At 41.1% G+C, this 23,027-nt stretch overlaps 1 protein-coding gene across 4 annotated transcripts in view; it reads left to right on the top strand.

Moving 5' to 3' along the window:
- Window positions 1-23,027, top strand: part of IQGAP2 (IQ motif containing GTPase activating protein 2) — a 277,729-nt gene that overhangs the window by 228,163 nt on the left and 26,539 nt on the right. For all 4 annotated transcript variants that reach the window (XM_032848144.1, XM_032848125.1, XM_032848135.1 and 1 more), the window contains 7 exons: window positions 3,541-3,749; window positions 11,659-11,808; window positions 14,829-14,992; window positions 17,108-17,332; window positions 18,910-19,050; window positions 19,405-19,489; window positions 19,935-20,167. In XM_032848144.1, the coding sequence (XP_032704035.1) occupies window positions 3,541-3,749; window positions 11,659-11,808; window positions 14,829-14,992; window positions 17,108-17,332; window positions 18,910-19,050; window positions 19,405-19,489; window positions 19,935-20,167 (1,207 nt within the window). The remainder of the gene's footprint in view (window positions 1-3,540; window positions 3,750-11,658; window positions 11,809-14,828; window positions 14,993-17,107; window positions 17,333-18,909; window positions 19,051-19,404; window positions 19,490-19,934; window positions 20,168-23,027) is intronic.

The raw sequence follows: 23,027 nt of genomic DNA, 5'->3' as shown, positions 1-23,027 counted from the left end.
AGGAAAAGCTCATCTCCTGAAGATGACCATAAACATCTTCCTATAATTTCATTCTCAACTTTCATGGTCCCTATAGTTTTTAAAATATTTTATTATAATATGACATGCCATTTGTAGAAAATATTAAAAGAGCAAAATAAAATAAAAATCACCCAGAAATAACATTGACATTTTGTACTATTTACAATCCCAACATTGCATATGTTCTGTTCTTTACATAGTGAAGATTTTTTTTTATATGCTGAATTTTTAACATTCTTACTATCACAAGAACATGTGATAGATTAAGAACCTGCTGATAAGCCTACTAGTATTGCACAAACTTTTTACATCTTTTGGTCAGGTTATTCTGAATTAGTTTTGAGAGGGTTAAAAAAAAAAAAAATCTTGACTTGGCATCTTAGTCGTGAAAATGGCCATTGTGCTATGTCTACCTCTGCCTTCCTTCTCATTTTTATTTTTTGGAGGAAGCAAATTTGAGTACTATAATGAGCACAGTGCCAAGGAAGTAGTTTAGCTGGTACCCTTTTTGCCTAAAGTCCATCTGAGTTCTGGGGTGAAGTATACGGCTCAAGAAAGGTCTTCCTTGGTACTTGTTAAGGAAAAGCCTCAGAAAGATTTAGAGAACAGGTTCTGCTTCCAGCCTATAGAATGTATTGGGTAACACATCATTCTGCTGGATTCCAGAATTCCCTCTGCAAGCTAAGTAAGGGAAGGCCAACTAGTATTTGCAGGGCCACACTTCTCCATTGTCGAATTCATGAGATTCATCTCTGGTGGATACCTTTAAGTGTTTTCCAAGAAGTCTAAATAGGGATTTTTGTTTTCTGAGCCCCGACACACTAGAACAGGTTTGCTACTGTCCTTGCTCATGAAAGACATTTTAAGAATAGCTTTTCCAGCTGAACACAGGCTGCTTTTCATTTATTTCTAGGTAACATGTTTTTGTGGTCAGTTGTAGGGATGCTTTTCACTTGCTTACATTTTCTTTTAATTGTTATTTATTTACTTGAGAGAGAAAGAGCATGAGAGGAAGAGGGGACAGAGGAGATGGAGAGAGAGAATCTCAGGCAGACTCTTTGCTGAACACCAAGCCTGATGCAGGGCTCGAGATCATGACCTGGACCAAAATCAAGAATCAGATGCTTAACAAACTGAGCCACCAGGCACCCCTTTACATATTTTTTAAATTTCAAAGACAAAAGAAATTCCAATTTAAAAATCCAGGTGATTTTATGTTAAAGCATAGAAGGTAGATAGAAATTATGTTAGTGAGTAAGTTAGATCTTGGCCGCTCTGGGCTTTAGCAAACAGGGTGGTTCTGTGGTAACTGAAATGTAACTTTTCATTTCTTTCTCAATTCAGCATCTTTATAAGACTAAGGCATTTTTTAAAGGTGTTATTTATTTATATGAGAGAGAGAGAGAGTATGAGTGGGGGCGGGGGGAGAAGCAGACTCCCCACTGATCAGGGAGCAAACATGGGGCTCAGTCCCAGGATTCTGAGATCATGACCTGAGCCAAAGACAGACACTTAACCAACTGAGCCACCTAGGCACCCAAAGACTAAGGCATTTTTAATCTGAAAAAAGAAAGTCACTTTTATTGATCTGTCATCATTGATTTTCACCCATTCCTTCTGGAAAGACATTGAGTTCCTTTAGGCTTGTTGGTTATTGCAACTGTGATGTGGCCCACTTCTCAGTAATGACTGTCAGGTTAGGTGATTCTCTGAAATTCAGATATCCCAAAGTGATTCTGAGCCTGAAGATATCATAGGGCTTCTGCTGACAGAGGAAATATTAAATTTAATAATTGCTAAAGCTAGAATACTAATTTGTTTCTAACATGTTTATTGGCACATACAGAGATAAATGGTCCTTAGGAGCAGAAAGAATTGGAGACCAGGTGAGCTGGCTCGTGTCCTCGCAACTTAGCTACATACATGAGCTCTGGAACATCGCTCTGGCTTTTTCTAAAATGGCCATGTCATTAGCAACATCATTGTTGGAAATAGTAGATGATAAATTCACATGTACTTCAGTGATCAGGGAAAGAAGGGTCCCAAGAGCTGAAGTAATTTCTGCAATAAAACCCATCAGAAGTGGCAAAATACTAATACCAATGCCCCTAGATTTGGTTGTCCATGTGGGGTTCATGCTGTTAGTTCTTTGTGTGGTTGTTTTAACTCTTCTTATTTCTTGAATGTCAAAACACCACAGAACCAAGGTGGAAGTAGAAAGAAGATGGGGTAGGGTCTCAGTGTAAGGAAGAGGATGGTGATGGAAGTTGCCACAATGGGGCTGAGCTTTTTCAAGTCATCTTTGTGCTGTTGTGTGTCATCATTCATCACTGAGGGTCCACATCGTTTATTCTTACAGTTGACTCAGTGTTCACTAAACTCTTTAACAACTGTATTTTTTGTGAAGCCAGCATGCCAGGGAATTCAAGCATAATTAAGGTTCAAAACACTGAGAGGAAACGCCTTTAGAACTTAGACCCCCCTCTCAACAGCTAAGGCTGGTCTCCCAGCCTCTGAGTGCCCTCCTTTGGTCTGTGGTGAAAGGACAAGGACTAAATTTCAATTTCTAAGATGCGCTTTTTTTTTAAGATTTTATTTATTTATTTGACAGAGCGAACGAGAAAGGGAATACAAATTGGGGGGTGGGGGGCTGAGCAGGAAGCCCGATGCAGGACTCAATCCCAGGACCCCAGGATCATGACCTGAACCAAAGGCATTCACTTAACTGACTGAGCCACCCAGGTGCCCCACTAAAACCCTTTAATTTGTGCCACATAGAATTTGCGTTCCACTTGTCATTCCATTAGCTCCTGTTTGGTCTCACAGTTCTCCTCGCATTGACTTTTTCTAATTCAACTTTCACCTAATTCTTGCTCGCTCCCTCGTGGTGTTTTGGGCTGAGAGAAGCCACTTCCTGTTTGTTCTAGCAAGAACAGGAGTCTCTTAATCTGGTTCATCCACAGGGTCTCAGAGATAATTTAGTTAACATACCCCCTCACGTTCCTCATCAATAAGGCGCAGATAGGTAGAACTATCTTCTCAGGGGCACCTGGGTGGCTCAGTGGGTTAAAGCCTCTGCCTTTGGCTCAGGTTGTGATCCCAGGGTCCTGGGATCGAGCCCCACATCGGGCTCTATGCTCAGCAGGGAGCCTGCTTCCTCCTCTCTCTGCCTGCCTCTCTGCCTACTTGTAATCTCTGTCTGCCAAATAAATAAATAAAATCTTTAAAAAAAAAAAACTATCTTCTCAGTGGGAGAGTCCTGGAAGCAGTGTGGAAGAAGGCTGATAAATAAGTATTAGATAACAAGAAGACAGACCAGATGGCATTGGTGGTGTGCGGTTATTTATAAGATCAGTTTCTCTGTCCAGACTTGACATGGGCAGAGCGAGTCATTATAGTGACCAAATATTTCCATTGCCATATTTTTATTGTAATGCTTTAGTCAAGTACCTGATTCTTCTCCTATTGATGATAGTTCCAACCATGCCTAACGAAAGCATGCCTCTTCTTTCCCCACAGTTGGCTCTGAAAACCCACCATTAACGGTAATCCGAAAATTTGTACACCTACTGGACCAAAGTAACTTGGATTTTCAGGAGGAGCTGGAGGTCGCACGGTTAAGGGAAGAAGTGGTGACCAAGATCCGAGCCAATCAACAGCTCGAGAAAGACCTGAACTTGATGGACATCAAGATTGGGCTCCTGGTGAAGAACAGGATAACACTGGAGGTCAGTGCGATCTGTGGGGCCCTTGGCTCCCAGAAGAGAGAAGGAGCATATGTATTTGCCCACAACACCTTTGTCCAGCTAAACTTATTAGGAATCCAAAATGTGTTGTCCAAATTCACCGACCATTTTTCTCATGGTTCTCAGACCTGCAAAATTTTAGGACCCTGCCCCTTATAATATATTTTGTAAGATTTCTTTGCCATTCTGAAATGAAACTTATAGGAAACAAAGCCTACTCACATATGTACCTTCATAATGAGACCGAGACCTTTCCATGAATATAAAAAAGTAATCGATAATAAAAACATGGTTTGCAACATGAAAGTACATGGGCCCAGTGCCATTAGAAGATGTGATCAAGTTGCCTGAGGCTTGGGCCTCTTCCCAGAGTAACCACAAACTTAACGGAGTATGAATAGCCACAGATGAGACCAATGCCAGTGAGTGGGGAACTGTCTGTGATTTCACTTCCCAGAATGGAAAACAACTCTTTGTTAAGTTCAGAATAAGCACATTGATCTCCCCCACTGAACTGCAGTCCTAGAAAAGTCAGTGTATAATAAAATTGAGAGGAAATGTATTTTGGTTATATCTAAAACAACTAGTTTTTAGGCTCAAATAATCACAGAATTTTGACATACCAGAATGACCACCAGGACATTGACAAATCCAGCCATGCAAAATGTGGAGAAGTTACACAGGAATGCCCTACAGATTGCAGGATAGCAGAGCATCCCAGTCCCCACCCTCTAGAAACCAGTAGTACCTTCCAATTGTTAGGATGTTTTTAAAAAAATACCTTTACAGGGCACCTTGTGGCTCAGGCATTTGGAGGTCTGACTCTTGATTTCAGCTCAGGTCATGATCTCAGGGTCATTGAGGTCAAGCCCTACGCTGGGCTTGGCACTTAACACAGCATCTGCCTGAGATTCTCTCTCTCTCCCTCCCTTTGCCCCTCCCCCCACTCACACAACCTCTCTCTCTCCCCAAATAAAAAAATGCAATCTTTAAAAAAAAACAGACACCTTTACACATTTCCAAAATGGCCCCTACAGAGTGGACTGCCCCCAAACCAGCCTGTAAGTAAATAATGCTCTAGTTTAGTATCTGTGCTCCTTTCAGAGCTCTCTCAAACCATGTGAAAAGTATCATTTTTACCCAAGAAAGGAGACTGGTAGAGTAAGAGTTCTTTCCATGCCCCAGTTCCAGTGCCACATCAATTTTTAGAAAACGGGTAGGTTGGGAGGGGAATGGGAAGCTGACTTCCTGGAAACTCTGAGAAAGCTACCATGGGTCAAACACAGAGTGCCAGCTGCCACTAACTTGAGTCTGTGGTTCTGGAAACCTGGGAAATGAGCAGCTCAGGAGGCCAGCAGAGTAGTGGACATGAATGCCGCACTCCTGTCTCTGGCCCTCGCAGAGAAATAGTGAGTGCACAGAAAATGAGGAAAATGGAGCAATTTATAAAATAGGAAATGATGGTCTTTTCTAACTATTAAGAAAAGCACAATTTAAATGTTCTGTATTAAGTCTTTTTTCATTATTTCATCCAGAAAAATAGTACTTTTCTCCTTTTTTAAAAAAAGTGTATTATTTGACAAACATGAGAATTTGTAAAGTATAATATATTCCAGAAGGTCCTTCAGAAAATTCCTTTTAAAGCCTTCCAGTTCTGTTTTACCCTCCTCCCATAAAGTTGTAAACAGGAAATGCCTTGCCTTTTAAAATAAAGGCTGTTGCAAAACACTGAATAGTAGACATAACATGTAGCTTGTTATTCATGCGGAAAATGAAATTGTGGCAAATTTTCAGGTCCTGAGGACTGTTGAAGATTTTTTTAAAAGTATTCCCAATTGATAGCATTGTGGAACAGATGTGATTTTTCAACTTATGTTTTCAAATTCCAAATATTGATTACTTATTGGAAATTAAGCTAACGATTATTAAGCATATGGTCTTTAGTGTTATTACCAATAGTCGCATTTTTAGTCTGATGGTAAGAATAGTATAGGTGAAGCTTTATAGTAGTGAAAAAGTGAAAAAAATCCCAAACACAAAAACAATAAACAGAGAACAACAGAATTAGTTGAACATGTAGGTTACGTAGCCACTAAAAATAATGTTTTCAAAGAACATTTAAGGGTGGGGGAAAAGTTTGCAATACAAGAGCAAAGATAGTAGTACTTAAAGCGTAAATTTCATTTGTTGTGAAATATATATATACATATATATATGTGTATATATATATATATATATATATATATATATAATTATTTATTTATTTATTTATTTTTTACTTAAAGCTAGAAAAAAAGTGATTTTTCTTCAGGAGGCTGGTGAAATTGAACTTCTTGTATCGTTTTTTTCCCTAAATACCAAGCATATTGGGGCGCCTGGGTGTCTCAGTCCGTTAAACATCAGCCTCCAGCTTAGTTCATGATCCTGGGGTCTGGAATCAAGCCCCAGTTGTGCTCTCTGCTGGTCAGGAAGTCTCCTGCTCTGTCTCCCTCTGCCTGTAGCTCCCCTGCTTGTGCTTTTTCTTTCTGTCAAGTAAATAAATAAAATCGTTTAAATACATACATACATACATACATAAATACTTACATACTGAGCATGTGTTTAATGAGGAAAGAGGAAGTAGCTTGATCTATAAAGAAGAACTCCAGCTCTCTAAAATTTTTCTAAAATTGATGTTCCTCGCCTGGCTGGCTCAGCTGGTAGAGCGTGCAACTCTCGATCTTGAGGTCATGCATTCAAGCCCCATGTTGGGCCTACACCTTACAATCAATCAATCAATAATAAATAATAATAAATAAAAGATAATAAATGAATAAATAAATAAATAAAAAGCAAAATTGGCATTCCTCCTAGAAATCACAGAAAGTCAGTGGGTGAATGAAATGACTAACATTGGTTTTAGGCAAAAGAAAAAGGCTTAGAGATGGAAACAAAGCAACTGAGGCAGAAGTTTCTTGGAGAAGTAGGGAGGAAGGGAGTTACAAATTCAAACTAGCTTGAAGGAAAATCTGAATGGAAAATGAAAGTAATCTTGGGGCACTGGGTGGCTCTGTCGGTTAAGCATCCAGCTCTTGATTTCGGCTCAGGTCATGATTGCAGGGTCGTGAGGTCGAGCTCTATATCCAGCTCCATGCTAGGAGGGGAGACCGCTTGAGATCCTCTCTCTCCCTCTCCCGCCGCCCTTCTCTCCACTCACAGAAGTGTGTGCTCTCTCTTTCTAAAATAAGTAAACAAATCTCTTTTTTTAAAGATTTTATTTATTTATTTGACAGAGAGAGATCACAAGTAGGCAGAGAGGCAGGCAGAGAGAGAGATTGGAGGAAGCAGGTTGAGCAGAGAGCCTGATGCGGGACTTGATCCCAGGACCCCGAGATCATGACCTGAGCCGAAGGCAGAGGCTTAACCCACTGAGCCACCCAGGTGCCCCGTAAACAAATCTTTTTAAAAAGAAAAAAAGAGAAGTAAAAGGAATCTTGAACCCCTGAAATACTCATTGATGAATGTGGTGTATAATAGGAGTGCAGACGTGAAAGCCAGGGCTACCTAAAACCCAGGGAAAGCCAGGCTCTGCAGGTACCCCTACTTTCATGTCTCCAAATCCCAAACTCTTTGTACTACTCTACACCTTCTATAAAAATTTTCATATTACAGCCTGTGACCTGCACGCAGGTATCCTGTGATCAGAGAAAGGGTACAAAATGGTGGCTATCGGAGCAACATCAAAATGAGGGAATATCATGAACAAGTTAAATACTGTTGCTCCTTCAAACCACTGTTCTTCCCATGTTCAAGATTTATTCGTAAGAATAAAGGACATTACATTTCTATTAGTGAAAAGCATATGCGTTTAGAATCCCTCCCTGGTTGGTCTTTAGCTCCTTCTTTAAGCTTTGCAAAGAAAACTTCTGTTGACACAAGAGCAGTCTTAAGCAAGACATGATTTCAGGGAAGAAGGAAGATGGGCTTCCTGCCATGACCCGCATCACAGTGTTCCGTCTGTCCAGCTGCTAGCTCCCCCCACCCTTTCCCCTCCAGGGCTCAGCATCTGCTGCTCAGTTCCCGTCCTGGATTATTCTCCATGTCCTGGCCTCACCAAATGTCTCTTTCTTCTAACGGAGAGAAATTGAGTTCCGCCCCCGAGCTTGCTTGCCACTCCGGCCCCCTCTTCTCTCTTCTCTTTTCTGTATGTCAAAAACCATAACATACAGCTGAAGTCTGGGAACAAAACAAATGAAAAGTCTTCAGTTTCCAGAGCCACCTGCGTTGAAAATAATGGGAGGGGGAGTTAAATAGCAAGATTTTTTTTGTCTGCCACATATTTAAAACCAAGATTATCTATTTACTCCATGTATTTGAGAGGCTTGAATGCCCGGTGCCTCGCCAGTGACTTGAAGAGAAGAAAGCTGGGCTATATGCTGTAAACCAGACTTAATCTAGTGATGTTTTAGGACTTCTTATGAATAAGGATGTCAGACAGCTGCCCACTCAGACTTCCCCTTAACCGATGCGTAGGTACACTTCCTTTCTTCCTCCTGAAATTTTTCATATGCTTATGAAGTAAGGATGAAAATATTTCCTTTTTTAAAAGTTCATGGAGATACAAATCAAATCCCCCTCTTTCTGCATACTAGCAATGAGGAGGACAGAAGTAAGGGATGAAGTTCAGGTGGCCCCCCTCTAAGCTGAGAAAGGACAAGAGTAAAATCATAGACCCACAGGACAGTGAGTATGACCACATGGAACCATCTGACAGCAGAACTCCAAAGAGGTTTTTTTTTTTTTGACCCATGGACTAACCCACACTATGGGAGAATAGGGTGCTAGGACGCAAGCAGATTTAGAACTTTCCTCAAAAGCTGACAGTAGTTCTCATCCCCAAGGGCAATTGGAAGTGGTGGCAGGCACCTATATGGTTGTCAGAATGACTAAGGGTCCCTTCGGGCATCTGACGGACAGGGGTCAGGGATGCTAGAGGACCAGTGATCCAGGGATGCAGGCACAGTAAAGCATTGTATTGTCTGAAATCCCCAGAGTGCCCCACCTCAGGAACTGTGGTTAAACATCCTGATGCTGGCTGCAGATCAACTCCTCAAGTGGAGGCTGGGCTAAGAGCTCAGGAAGCAGACAGAAGATTTAGGAAAAACAGCCTTATTGCCACCTACTCTGTGGGACAGTGACCCAGCGTTACATAGCAGAGGAGACACTCATTCTAGAGCCCTGGCGTTCATTTGAGTCATGTGCCTCTGGGGGGTCATGAAAGCAATTAAATGAGTCACATCAGGAATCTTTAGAAGTTGAATAGAGTAAAAGCAAATTGAGGATATCAGAGTGTATCCCAGTATGGATAAGTATTTCATATTGAGTGTGTGCATGCATGTGTGTTTACCAGCAAAAGATGTAAGATATATTTTGTACTGTGGGTCCCTGTAGGGGCACCTGGGTGGCTCAGTGGGTTAAAGCCTCTGCCTTCGGCTTAGGTCATGATCTCAGGTCCTGGGATCGAGCCCCGCATCGGGCTCTCTGCTCAGCAGGGAGCCTGCTTCCTCCTCTCTCTCTCTGCCTGCCTCTCTGCCTACTTGTGATCTCTGTCTGTCAAATAAATAAATAAAATCTTTAAAAAAAAAATTTGGTAGACCCTTACCTAGGAGTCCTGCTCTTGTTCACGGTCCTTTATGCACTTGAAGGGAACACAATAGCCAGAAATGACCTTGTAACAAGGTTTGCAGCCACACCTTTTCAAAGATTCTGTTGTAAATGGTTAAAGGAGCATGACTGATAAAATAAACTTTGTTAGGCACCTGGTCAGTCAGTTAAGCATCTGCCTTCAGCTTGGGTCATCCTGGGATCAAGTCCTGCATCAGGCTCCCTGCTCAGTGGAGAGCCTACCTCTCCCTCTGCCTCCTACTCCCCCTGCTTGTGCTCTCTTTCTCTCTGTCAAATAAATAAGTAAATTATTTTTTTTTTAATTTTTAATTAACTTTGTTAAATATTTAGGGGATTCTTTTCACTTCTATCTTTAATTGCTGCATTGCATATTTGCATATTTTTTGAGAAGATCTAATTCATTCTTTAAAAGTGTATACTTTAGTGGTTCTTAGTATATTCACAAAATAGTGAAACCATAATGTCCATAGGCCTAGAACATTCACCCTAAAAAGAAACCTGAGAGAAAATGTTTTCAAATTAGCAGGTGAGTTTTATCATGAGAATAACATTTCACTTAAAAAAATCAAGACCTATACCCGTTAACAGTTACTACCTAGTCTCCCCTACAGCAGAGCAACCATTAATCTACTTCCTGGCCAAACAGATTTGCCTGTTGTGGATATTTCATATGAATGGAATCACACAGTATGTGGTCTGTTGTGACTGGCTTCTTTCTCTTAATAAAGTGGTTTGTTTGTTTGTTTGTTTGTTTGTTTTTGTTTTTAAAAGATTTTACTTATTTATTTGACAGACAGAGATCACAAGTAGGCAGAGAGGCAGCCAGAGAGAGAGAGAGGAGGAAGCAGGCTCCCCACCGAGCAGAGAGCCGGACACGGGACTTGATCCCTGGACCCTGAAATCATAATCAAGCCGAAGGCAGAGACTTAACCCACTGAGCAACCCAGGCACTCTAGTAGTGTTTTTGAGGTTCGCCCATGTTTTAGCCTGAGTCAGTACTTCATTCCTCTTTATTGACAAATAACATTCCATTGAATGGATATACCACATTTTATCTATCCATTCATCTGTTAATGAACATATGAGTTGTTTCCTCTTTTGGGGTATTATGAATAATTCTGTGAACATTCATGTACACATTTCTGTGCAGACATAGGTCCTCCATTCTCTTGGATATATACCTAAGAGCGGAATTTCTAGGTCATATGGTAAGTCCATCTTTAACTTTTGAAGAACTACCAAAATGTTTTCTAAGTGGGTATACCATTTTACATTCCCACCAGCAAGGTATGAATTGGGAAAATGTCTATTCAAATCTTTTGCCATATTTGATTGGGCTACCTTTATTTTTGAGATGCAAGAGTTCTTTATATTCCTCATTTGATGTATAATTTGCAAATGTTTTCTCCCCTTCTGTGGGTTGTCTTTTTATTTCATTAGTAATGTCCTTCGAAGCACAACAGTTTTACTTTTTATGAAGTCCAATTTATTTTTTCTTTTGTCACTAGTACATTTGGTGTCATATGTAAGAACCCATTGCCTAATCGAAAGGGACAAAGATATATGCCTAGGTTTTCTTTCAAAAATTTAATAGTTTTAGCTCCTACATGTAGTTCTTTGATCTCTTTTGAGTTAATTTTTCTCTATGGTGTGAGGTAGGGGTCTGACTTCTTTCTTGTAAATGTGGATTTCCAGTTATCCCAGTATCATCTGTTGAAAAGACAGTGCTTTCCCTATTGAAATGTATTGGTGGGCGCCTGGGTGGCTCAGTGGGTTAAGCCGCTGCCTTCGGCTCAGGTCATGATCTCAGGGTCCTGGGATCGAGTCCCGCATCGGGCTCTCTGCTCAGCAGGGAGCCTGCTTCCCTCTCTCTCTCTCTCTGCCTGCCTCTCTGTCTACTTGTGATCTCTCCCTGTCAAGTAAATAAATAAAATCTTAAAAAAAAATAATAAATAAAAAAATAAAAAAAAAAAATGAAATGTATTGGTGCCTACATTACATCTTAAGAACAGCTAAGTACAGCTTTGGAGAACAAATATTACAAAAGCTAAATTCACCTGCAAGCTGAGCTTCCTTTAACATTCTCTGTCCTTTGTTTCTTCCTAAGGGAAATGTGGAAAATTAATCTTTCCAACACATGTGTTTCAAGGTGTGTGTGAAGGGCGGAGATTTAAAAAAAAACAAAGCAGCAAAATAAAAAGTAATCATTTCATAAATTCCTTTCCAGGATGTAATTTCACATAGAACGAAGCTGAATAAGAAAAAAGGTGGAGAAATGCAAATACTGAATAACACTGACAACCAGGGAATTAAAAGTTTGAGTAAAGAGAGGAGAAAAACACTAGAAACCTACCAGCAGCTGTTTTATCTTTTACAGGTAAGAATAGTTGCCTTCACTAAAAGCTTTGGATTGAGACTCTATATTCCTTGCCGGTGGTTTATAATGGATCTTTTCCCAATGTAAAGTTGTAGTCATTGACATGTTTGAGCATGTACCCAGTGCTAAGTACTAAATACCCAGTGCTGTTCTGGGTGCTTCACACACATCATCTCTTTGTATTCTTCCTACCACCCTCGGGAAACTGTAATTATTCTTATGCCCATACTACAGATGAGAAAACTGAGATACACCCAGTAAATGGTAAAGCAAGGGTATTGGAACCCAGGCAGTTTGACTTTGGAGCCTCTGCTTCTGAGACTACGTTATATTACCATTATCTGCAGAGACAGGATAAAATAAGCAGTTGCTGTTGGCCATGACAAAATTAAAATATGTGCCAAACGGATCTTTATCTGAACTAGCTGGCCCTTCTTTTGAGAAAAGAGCCAGAGTTTGGATTAGGGCAATAGGGCATCTTTTTTATTTCATTATTTTCATGGCATCACTACGATGTCAACGAACAGTCATTTTCCACTGCTTCAAGGGTGCAGGTAAGAACTAGTTAAGTTGAACTGCTTATGGTTGGACTGTGGTAGACCAGTTACTGTTTTGGTTAATCACTGATTCACCTTATCTGTTCTACCAGCACATCCACTCAATCCCAAAGGAAAGTGAGTAAGCAAGTGTTAGTGATAAACAAAGCCTTCCCTTTGGCAGGAAAACTTTCCCCCAAAAGGTAGGTCAACAGTTCTTCCTTGAGTCAGGTGTCCCTTTGTGTGGGGAGGCTGCTGCTCTTGGTGGTGACTCCCTCAGGCCTGAAGTCCCTGAATTTTTCCTTGGGGACCACAGTGACATTAGGTATACATAAGACATATGACCCAAAGCATGAATGAAGTGTGGTTCGTCCCATGAGAGAAGTTACGTTAATTTTAGTACACACGAGAAGGCTCTGTCTGGATAGAGTTGTGAGCAGGTGTAGTGCCACAGTTGGCCACGATGTGGCAGCATAGAAGAACAATGTAAAAAAAACAGTATTGTTTGTAGAAGCTATTGCTTAACTAACCCCAGCGAACTTCCCAGAAAGAAAGGGGGCTCCCACTGGGTAGGGAAGGGTTTTGTCTACCTCAACTAGAATAGCAGTCATCTACCAGTTGAAAATTTAATCTTGGGCATTTCTTCTTGTTGTTTTTTTTTTTTAAGATTTTATTTATTTATTTGACAGACTGAGATCACAAGTAGGCAGAGAGGCAGGCAGAGAGAGAGGGAAGCAGGCTCCCCGCTGAGCAGAGAGCCCAATGTGGGGCTCGATCCCAGGACCCTGAGATCATGACCTGAGCCAAAGGCAGAGGCTTTAACCCACTGAGCCTCCCAGGCGCCCCATTTATTCTTTTTGACATCCGTGAACCTCCCAAATGTATGAGGTTTCTCTAGGATTTAGTTTCTAGTGTTAGGTTTTGATAGAATTTGTGTCATAAGGAGAGTGAAACTGTAGTCATTAGCCTAAGACTTGTATTTTTTACCTTCTTCTACGTGTGGAGACCCATGAATGGAAAGGGTAAAAAGCACAGGAACATGTTGAGAATAACACCACCATTTTATTCCCCCAACAACCCCAAACTGCCAGTCCCAGAGCTCCACCATTCCAGTGGCACCGAGTCTGAGTGAAATGTCTCTTGAAATCATGTCATTTTCTTTACCTTTTCTCGGAGACATTAGCCTGAGCTCATTGAGGAAACTGCAGAAAAGCAAATGGTCTGGATTCTCTTGGCCTTTGAATGATGCCTTGACAAGAAGTTAGAGCCAAGCACAGGTCAGCTGCTATAGGTTTTGCTTGGCGTTCGCCTCGTAAGTCTCAGCCTCCGTGGAAAAGTGTTCAGGCCATCTGGGAGGCATGAGCAGTAGGCTTTTTAGCTTTAGTGTGGGTTTCCTTTCTCCTCATCCCATATGGTTCAGTGTGGAAAAAGAATCACTGCGGAACTGCAGGGAAAGCGTTGTCCTTAGCTAAGGCTTCACAAAGTTTCAATCATGATGAGCTTGAAAGTAAACAGAAGTGGTGAGTTAAGCTAGAATCCGGGTTTTCCTTCAAAACTTTACGGCCAAACTGCTTGGATGTATTAAATGAACACTAGTTTCCATGTACGGAAAATTTTCTTTTCTCATCAGAAGATGAAGAATAGGGATATTTAATTTCTCTATGTAAATATTTTCCTCTACATCCTATATAGTAGTTGTCCTCCTTTAACCTCATCTGGCTGGGGTAGCTACTGGAGAAAACCCATATTACATGAAGGGTGCTGGTGCATCTCAGAATGCCAACCTCAGAAAAACCCTCAGGACTGCACTTTTTTAAATATTTTTTTAATTTTAATTTTTATTTTTTTATATTTATTTTATTATTTTTTTAATTCTTGGGTTTTGAAGTCTCTTTTTCTTTCTGTCACTTTCTTCTACTATTTCATCCATCAGCTATCTTGACCTCACCCCTCCCTTCAGCATCCCCACTTCACTCCTACCTTCTTTCTCCTTATAAAATCTCCTAGCATCCCACTCTCTCCACATGTAAACATATCCTTTTCTTTTTTCTTTCTAGTCTCAGAATATGGGATGTACTTCCTTCTGTCCCTCATCAGTCTTTCTAGAATAATCTATGTAGCTGGACTCTTGGATTATTATTGCCAGTCTCTTCAGATACTGGAGTCTCTTGGCCAACTCCTCTCTCTTCTGTGTCTCTACAATAAATAGTAATATGTAGCTTGAAATGGTTAAGAGTATATAATGTACATAATATAATTATATTTCATAAATATAGAGCATATAAACTTAAATCCTATTGTAACTTTATAACTTCCTCTAGTATTAATATTAGCTGACACCTTTTAAAGTTTTATTATGTGTCAGATACTCCACTATATGCTTTCTATATACTAAAGGGGATAGGGTACTCCTCTCTGGTTTAATAATATATTAACATACAGTTTTGGGGGGGGACTTTGTCCTTCTTCCCTCTTTTCTTTTAGACCAATCCTTCATACCTGGCCAAGCTGATTTTCCAGATGCCACAAAATAAGTCAACTAAATTTATGGACACTGTTATTTTCACACTATACAATTATGCTTCCAATCAGCGAGAAGAGTATCTACTCCTCAAGCTTTTCAAGACTGCTCTGGAGGAAGAAATAAAGTATGTATATAAGTATATATGTAAAAATATCAATGAATAGATCGTTTTTGTGGCAGCTCTGACTTACTAAAATACTGTTTAAATTATCCTTATAAGTTACTCATACATACTCAAGTATATCAAATTGCTTAAGAAATTTCTACATCACTATTGGTATTTCCTGATACAGCCTTCTTGATAGCTTTTTTAGAGCTAATTTAGCTTTTGATTTTGCAAGTAAACAGCAACTTGAAAATCAAAGCTTTTTTGAAAGTCAGTGGAAAAAATTTAAAATCCTGTGACTAATAAAGCTATAAACAGATGGGGATAACAGTCTCTGCCAAAAAGTTTTCTTTTACTTCTCACAGTAAAAGTTAGACTGATTTTTGCTTATTTATTTTCTGATTCAGTTACTGTTTTTTAAAAAATGTGCAAATACCTATATTAAAGGGGCCAAAAAAATACAGGGAAAATGCCCTTAGCCAACAAGATAGATCTCAACTGCTTTCCTACTTGAGCTAGACTGGTTCCTATGGACCTCTGAAGCATGTTAGCTAGGAACCTCTGCCCTCAGAGTATCTGTAAGCCAGCCTCAGAAATAGGATACATGAGAAATAGAAATGTGTGCGCTGAAATAAATAAGTACTAATGAATGATACACACAGTGTAACAGATCAGAGGGATTGAGAGAAAAGTTCCAGGTACAGATGACATTGTAATAGCGATTTAACAGTGTAACAGGACAGACACAGCTGTACTTGTGGGGAACACAGAATAATGTATAAACCTGTCAAATCACTAGCCTCTATGCCTGAAACTAATGTAATGTGTGTCAACTCTACTCAACAGATAAAATATAAGAAAGGGAGGGAGGTAGAAAAGTTCCAGTTAGGTAAGCCGATAAAGACTTTAGGGAGAGGAAGTAGTTGATCCAAATCCTTGAAGAATATCTACAGTTTTTTATAAGAAAAAAATGGAAAAGTAGAAATAAAGCACACTGTTGACAGAAAGCATGGGCCAAAGTCTGCAAAAGACCATAGGATCCTTCTGACCAAAATGAGATTTAACAAGTCACAAACAGGAGATGGAACTAGAAAGATAGGTTGGGCCAGAGTACAGGAGCCACCAAGTCCAGACCCAAGTGCTGAGGCCCTTTTCACCTCCTTGGAAGGCCTGAAAGGTCTTTGAGCAGATTATTGACATGGCCACACTGGGTTTTTTAGAGGATTGATCTGCTTCTGTGTTTGGACAGAATAAATGAAAGCCGTACAGGTCAGAGAAATGGGGGCATCAGAAGGAAAAAAATATAGTTTGGGTTTTTAACACAGTGAGTATGAGCTAGAGGTATAGAATGTGAGGGGGGAAATGTCCAGCCAAAGGTCAGAAATCCAGGACCAGCTCCCAGGGAGGAGAGGTGGATTAGACACTGAGATCAGAGGACAAGTTCCAAGGAGATGGTCCTTGAGACTGCATGCCCGAGTGGGGTGTGAGGGTAGATCATGTAGAAAGACGTGAAAGCCCACAGTTCAAATGTGAGGAGAGGAGCCAGCAAAGGAGACCAAGGGAATGACTGGGTGAGATGAGGACTGGAATACGTCACTCTGAGACACTGAGGGGAAAGGGGGGAGCAGAGGGAGCACGTGGTCAACGTGGGAGGGTGAGAGGCTGCATGGAGGTGAAAGCAAGGCCAATCAGGAAGGCTCACAGGAGCTGGCAATCAGCAGTCAGGAAGGACTCTCTCTGCCACTTGAGGTAGCCAGAAGCTTCCCTGTGGTGCACCTGAGCTCGATTTGAAGAAGTGGAGTCAGTTCGTTGAGTTGAGAACATTGTTTTTAAAATTTGATAACGAGATGGGACACAATGACCCCCTCGATTCTTCTTACTATCTGTCCACTTTCAGTCCCTTCCTGCCTTCTAGATTGAAATTAAAGCCGAGCACTTATTCTCACATCCTTGAGTCCCTCACATAATGAACACACATCTTACAAACAATTGCTTGCTTTTAAACCATGCCGCCTTCAATTTTCATGAAGGAAGTGGAGCCCCATGAAGTCCTTGAGCCCCAGAGAGTACACAGGCTGTTTAAAACTCTACCCACAGAGGCAACCCATTTGTTCTGGTCTGGGCTTCTTTCAGATCAAAGGTGGATCAGGTGCAGGACATAGTGACTGGGAACCCCACGGTCATCAAGATGGTTGTGAGCTTCAACAGGGGTGCCCGGGGACAGAACACGCTGCGCCAGCTCCTGGCTCCGGTGGTGAAAGAGATCCTGGACGACAAGTCCTTGGCCATCAACACGAGCCCTGTAGAGGTGTACAAGGCTTGGGTGAACCAACTGGAAACACAGACTGGAGAAGCCAGGTACCTGAGCCCAGAAGATGTTGGTTTTCAGTCATTTTTTATGATCATTTTTACATGGTTATTATAAATACTCTTAAGCTCTCTTAAAAAAACAAAATTTGCTGTCCAGGGGCAGTTTTCAACTGAAGATGTTCCCTCCCTCTAACATATCCATTCTTGAACTCTCGCACATCTCTATATGACACAGTATTTTCAACATTCAGCACCATTTGATCCCCAAATTCACAACTTCTGTAATTCTCTCCTTTGGTTATTCTTTATGTGTTTCTAAACCTAGACCTGGAAATATTACAGACTTTCTCTTCACCTGATTTTTTTTTTTTTTTACGGTTACCAAGTCAGTAAGTTCCCTGTGTAAGCATTAGTAAGCCAGGTAGGATGGGCTTATCCTGGGTGGTAGTTGGTAGATCTAAGCAATCTCAGCTTTTTATCTTGTGCAAAAGGGTGCCTTGTGCAATCGTTAAGATATGCACAGAGAATTATGTGGATGGTTCTCCCAGCACTGTTTGTAACAGCAAAAAGTTGGGGAAAGTCAAAATATTTAGCTGTGAGGAATTTGTTAAATAAATGTTTGTATAACACATAGTAGACTTAGTAAGTGTTTGGAATAGTGGTATAGAAATATTTTTATTGGCATGGAAAAAATGTTTGTGGTATAATTTCCAGTTGCAGTTGGGTACAGAAAACCATTTTCGATTAAAATACATATATGTGTGTATGATGTATAGATACACACACATATATGTAGGGTCTGTATGGAAAATGTGTATGTATCAACTCTATTATACCCATGTGTGTTAGGCCCACATATACAGATATATACAGTAGGACCTAGAAAGTTATGCACCAAGATATGAAAGATGGTTGTCTCTGGGTTGGTATTATATTCTTGATTGTTTATATGCAGTTTTTTCTGTAATGAACGTACTGCTTTTTTGTAATTAAAAAAAGGGGTACCTGGGTGGCTCAGTGGGTTAAGCATCCAACTCTTTTTTTTTTTAAGATTTTATTTATTTAAGATTTATTTATTGGACAGAGGGCCAGTGAGAGAGGGAACACAAGCAGGGGGAGTGGGACAGGGAGAAGCAGGCTTCCCGCCGAGCAGGGAACCCAATGTGTGACCCGATGACAGGACCCTGGGATCATGACCTGAGCCGAAGGCAGATGCTTAACAACTGAGCCACCCTGGTGCCCCAGCATTCAACTCTTGATCTCAGCTCAGGTCTTAAGCCCAGATCTTGATTTCAGGGCTCTGAGTTCAAGCCCCATGTTGGGCTCCATGTTGGGGAACCTTCTTTAAAAAAGAAAGAAAATTAGATGAGTCTATATCACTTGAGTTGCCTCTTATTTTGCCAAGAGAGCCCCAAGAGAGCCTGCAGTCCCCCTCATCCTTCCAGTGGCAGAGGGACTGTCTGGACACATGGGACCTCCCCTCAGCTGGCAAACATTTTGTCCCCGAGGTCAGTGGGTGATGTCTGCTTCACTGTACAAAGCTTGATTGTAGAAACAGCTTGGCAAGGACACAAATGCTTGTCCCTAAGCCCTCAGTTAATTGAATGCCCCTGTTGTGTTTTCAGCAAGCTGCCTTATGATGTGACCACTGAACAAGCTCTAACATACCCAGAAGTGAAAAACAAACTGGAGGCATCCATTGAGAACCTGAGACGGGTCACCGACAAAGTCCTCAACTCTATTATTTCTTCCCTTGATCTTTTGCCGTAAGTTGTACACGTAGCGACTTGAACTTTCTTCCCTGCAAGTTCTTGCAACACGATGGGACATAAATCCTCACAGTGGAGATAGGCGTTTTCCCTCGTGCGGTTTTAACACGATTTTAAAAGTTTGCCTGCGTTTGCATTGGAAATTTATAACTGTTCTTCAAAGAGGGAACACTAAAAACAGTGCCCAGTGACGAACATCAGCAAAGGTCCTGTGATTCTGTTACCATCTCATTTTATGTTTAATTTTTTAAGAAAATTGCTCCGCTGTGTTTGATGAGAACAACTGCTTTGTGTTTCTTTCTCACTTAGCCTTTTCCCATTCTTTTCTTTTGTCATCTGTTCTGCATGTAGTTATGGATTGAGGTATATAGCGAAAGTACTGAAGAATTCGATCCATGAGAAATTTCCTGATGCCACAGAAGATGAGCTATTAAAGGTAGATTTTCGAGGGTTGTCTCTCCATAGCTTCTCTTGGGGGCATGAGCCAGAATAATTACCAGCATAACATTTTGTGAGATTTCTTCCCCCTCCATATGACTGTTTATAAAAAGCTGCAGGTCTTCCGTTTTGAATGACTGTCAAGGTTATTGATGATGCTGAAATTCCTTTAGAGATCTCTCACACATTATTGAGTTTCTTTATAGTAGTGCATCTGGGGGCAATGTGCTCTAATTAACCTAGGTTTTACCAAAAATAATTTGATTAACTATATTGGTAATGTGGGACTCTTTTGACTACCCTTACAGAACTCATTTTTAGGATTCAGATCAGAAAAGGATCTTTCTTGGGAAGCAGCAATGAATATTTACTTCAATTTTTAATAGTCTAAAACCCTTGGGTTGTTTCTCTTAAAAATGGTCTTTTCCTCTGCATTCCTTCAGATTGTGGGGAACCTCCTGTACTACCGGTACATGAACCCAGCTATCGTGGCTCCTGACGGCTTCGATATCATCGACATGACCGCCGGAGGTCAGATCAATCCCGACCAAAGGAGAAACTTGGGGTCAGTGGCCAAAGTCCTTCAGCATGCGGCCTCCAACAAGCTGTTCGAAGGAGAGAACGAGCATCTCTCCTCTATGAACAATTATTTATCAGAGACGTATCAAGCTTTCAGGTGAGAGGAATCATTACTTTTGGAGAAACTTGTGAGATGATAAGGAAGAGTCCTGTGTGCTCTGTACCGAGAAGTAAAGTTGGGGATGAGGATTGGGAACCTCAGGGGACGGTGTTTATTTCTTCTTCTTGCTAACATGGCGGGAAAAGAACAGGCTGGGTCCCTTCTGCCTGAGGCTCCCCATCCCACCCCTACCCCTAGGGCCTCTGCTATCCTGAGTCATCTCCAGATTTTTTTTTTTAAGATTTTATTTATTTATTTGACAGAGACCACAAGTAGGCAGAGAGCCAGGCAGAGAGCCAGGCAGAGATAGAGAGAGAGGAGGAAGCAGGCTCCCCGCTGAGCAAAGAGCCCGATGCGGGGCTCGATCCCAGAACCCTGAGATCATGACCTGAGCCAAAGGCAGAGGCTTAACCCACTGAGCCACCCAGGCGCCCCATCCCCAGATGTTTGATTTCTCCTGTGGACAGAATGAAACCTTTATTCTTCCTGGTGTGCTACAGGTTTAGAGGACTTAAAATAAAAGTCAGAAGAGCTGATTTCTTCTTCATTGAACTTATGAAGAAGGTGTTTGGTTCCATTTTCTTTAAGAATGTGTCCAGTGAGAAAGAACTTGCTTATCTGCAACAGACAACAGGACACTGAGTATTCAGTTTTTAAAAGGCTAGGGAAATCCAGCTTTCATATTTGTTGAGGATTATATATGACAATGTTCTATTCTTTAACCTCTGTTGTCACCCATATAAGACTTAGGTCTGTTGCCTTAATAGGCATTTCCAAATTCTATCACTGATCTTCCCATGGAAACATGAAAGGCGTGTGTTTGGTAGGAAGATCCATTCCCCCTCAAGCTCTCCACGGAAGCACATTCAACTTGGCGTTCATTTTTTTCTCTTTTTGCCATTCAGTCAGTTGGTCATAGAAATAAAACATAAATGCAGCCTCTATAACTGCTCAGTTGGAAAATTGATTTCCCACTCCTCAGTTTTTCTCTGGAAGAGTAAATTATCTGCTCACAACGGTAGTTCATGATCATTATTTTCTATTTTTAGAATTGTGGCCTCTTGTGAGAAAATTCCCTCCAAATCCTCTTACTACAGGAAGTTTTGGTATCTCAAGCTGCTAATTTTAGTTCTTCTCACAGAGGAAAAATGTACTGCTTCTTGCACATCCTTATCTGCTACTACAACTTCCTTTTACTTCCGTTTTTCTCAGATTATTCTTATCAAACATCTGTGGTTCCAGCTCTTCTTCAAAAAGAAACAAAACCAAAGTCCCCCCTCTTCTTCCTCTTAAATTCATATTTTTTCCTCTCACACTTATATTTATTCTATGTGTTCCTCAGCAACCTATTCAAAGTGTAGGAAGCCAAACTGTCAAAAAAAGTGTAGAAGGACCAACTGTCACATGGAAACGTGCTCCTCTCCCATGCCACCATGGCTGCCTGCCAGTTAACCTCTTCAGCCTTGGGCTGGAAGGTAGAGGCCTTTTGGATATATAAGCCTTGGGTATCCACAGGAGATAAATCAAGGATAATTTCAGGCACAGGCATGTGAAAATTGACTGCAGGGGAGCCTGGGTGGCTCAGTCTGTTAAGTGTCTGACTCTTGATTTTGGCTCAGGTCACGATCTCAAGGAGATTCTCTCTCTCTCTGTACCCCCAACCCCTTCCCAGGCACGGACACTCCCTCTCTCAAATAAATAAGTCTTTTAAAAAAATAGATTCCCTCTCTTTCTCCTTCTGCACCTCCCCACTTGCACTCTCCCTCCTAAAAACAAAACAAAACAAAATAAAAAAAAAAAAAAGAGGGGCACCTGGGTGGCTCAATCATTCAGCTCAGGTCATGATCCCAGCATCCTGGGATGGAGCCCTGCATTGGCCTTCCTGCTCGGTGGGAAGTCTGCTTCTCCCTTTCCCACTCCCCCTGTTTGTGTTCCCTCTCTTAAAGAAAAGAAAAGAGGAAAGAAGAAAGAGAGAGGAAGAAAGGGAGGAAAGGAGGGAGGGAGGGAGGGAGGGAGGGAGGGAGGGAGGAAGAAAAAGGAAAAGAAAGGGAGAGAGAGAGAGAAAGGAAGGGGAGGTGGGAGGGAAGGGAAGGAAGGAGGAAGGAAATTTACCACCTTATAGAATGAAATACCTTCTCTGCCCATACAAGAGAACCTAAGCCATGATCAGAGCCCCTGGCTTTCTTGAACTCCCCGTCTAAATTTGCTATTATCTAAGGAGGAGACTTTTTAGAATCTGATTACTGGGGGAATGGGACATGGTATGTATTGGTGTTTTTAGCATTAACAGTTTTTCCATTAGTCAGCAACTGTTGTTTGAATCAACTAGGAGTAGTGTAGGCTTAACTTGAATTTCAGTCACTTTGGCAACAAAAGCTCTGAAGGGTTATTAGGCCCAGGAACTTGTGCCATTTAAAGGAGCACATTTGGACACCTGGATGGCTCAGTTGGTTAAGCATCTGGCTTCCGCTCAAGTCATGATGCCAGGGTCCTGTGATGGAGGTCCACATCAGGCTCCCTGCTCAGCGGGGAGTCTGCTTCTTCCACTCCTTCTCCCTGCCTGCAGTCTCTCTCAAATAAATAAATGAAATATTTTTAAAAATAAAGTAGCACATTTGATAAATTGCTTTCCAGATTATTTTCTCTAGAAAGACTTGATTCTTAGATCAAACACTATCCGTCTTGACATTTTTGTTTAAATTTCAGGGGATCTGTTTTCAAAATAACATTTTTTAAATAACCTGCCCATAATTTGACTACATTAAGTCACTAGCAGACGTGAGGCTGTGTTGCTCTCTCTATTCCTGCTCAAGTTGCTGGGTCCAACATATGGAAACAGGGACTCAGCTTCTAGAGT

Source organism: Lontra canadensis, unplaced genomic scaffold, assembly GCF_010015895.1.
Source record: "Lontra canadensis isolate GAN:19392208 unplaced genomic scaffold, GSC_riverotter_1.0 scaffold4, whole genome shotgun sequence".
NCBI lineage: Eukaryota > Metazoa > Chordata > Mammalia > Carnivora > Mustelidae > Lontra > Lontra canadensis.
The sequence above is the reverse complement of the archived record's forward strand: the minus strand, read 5'-3'. Positions and strand labels throughout refer to the sequence as shown.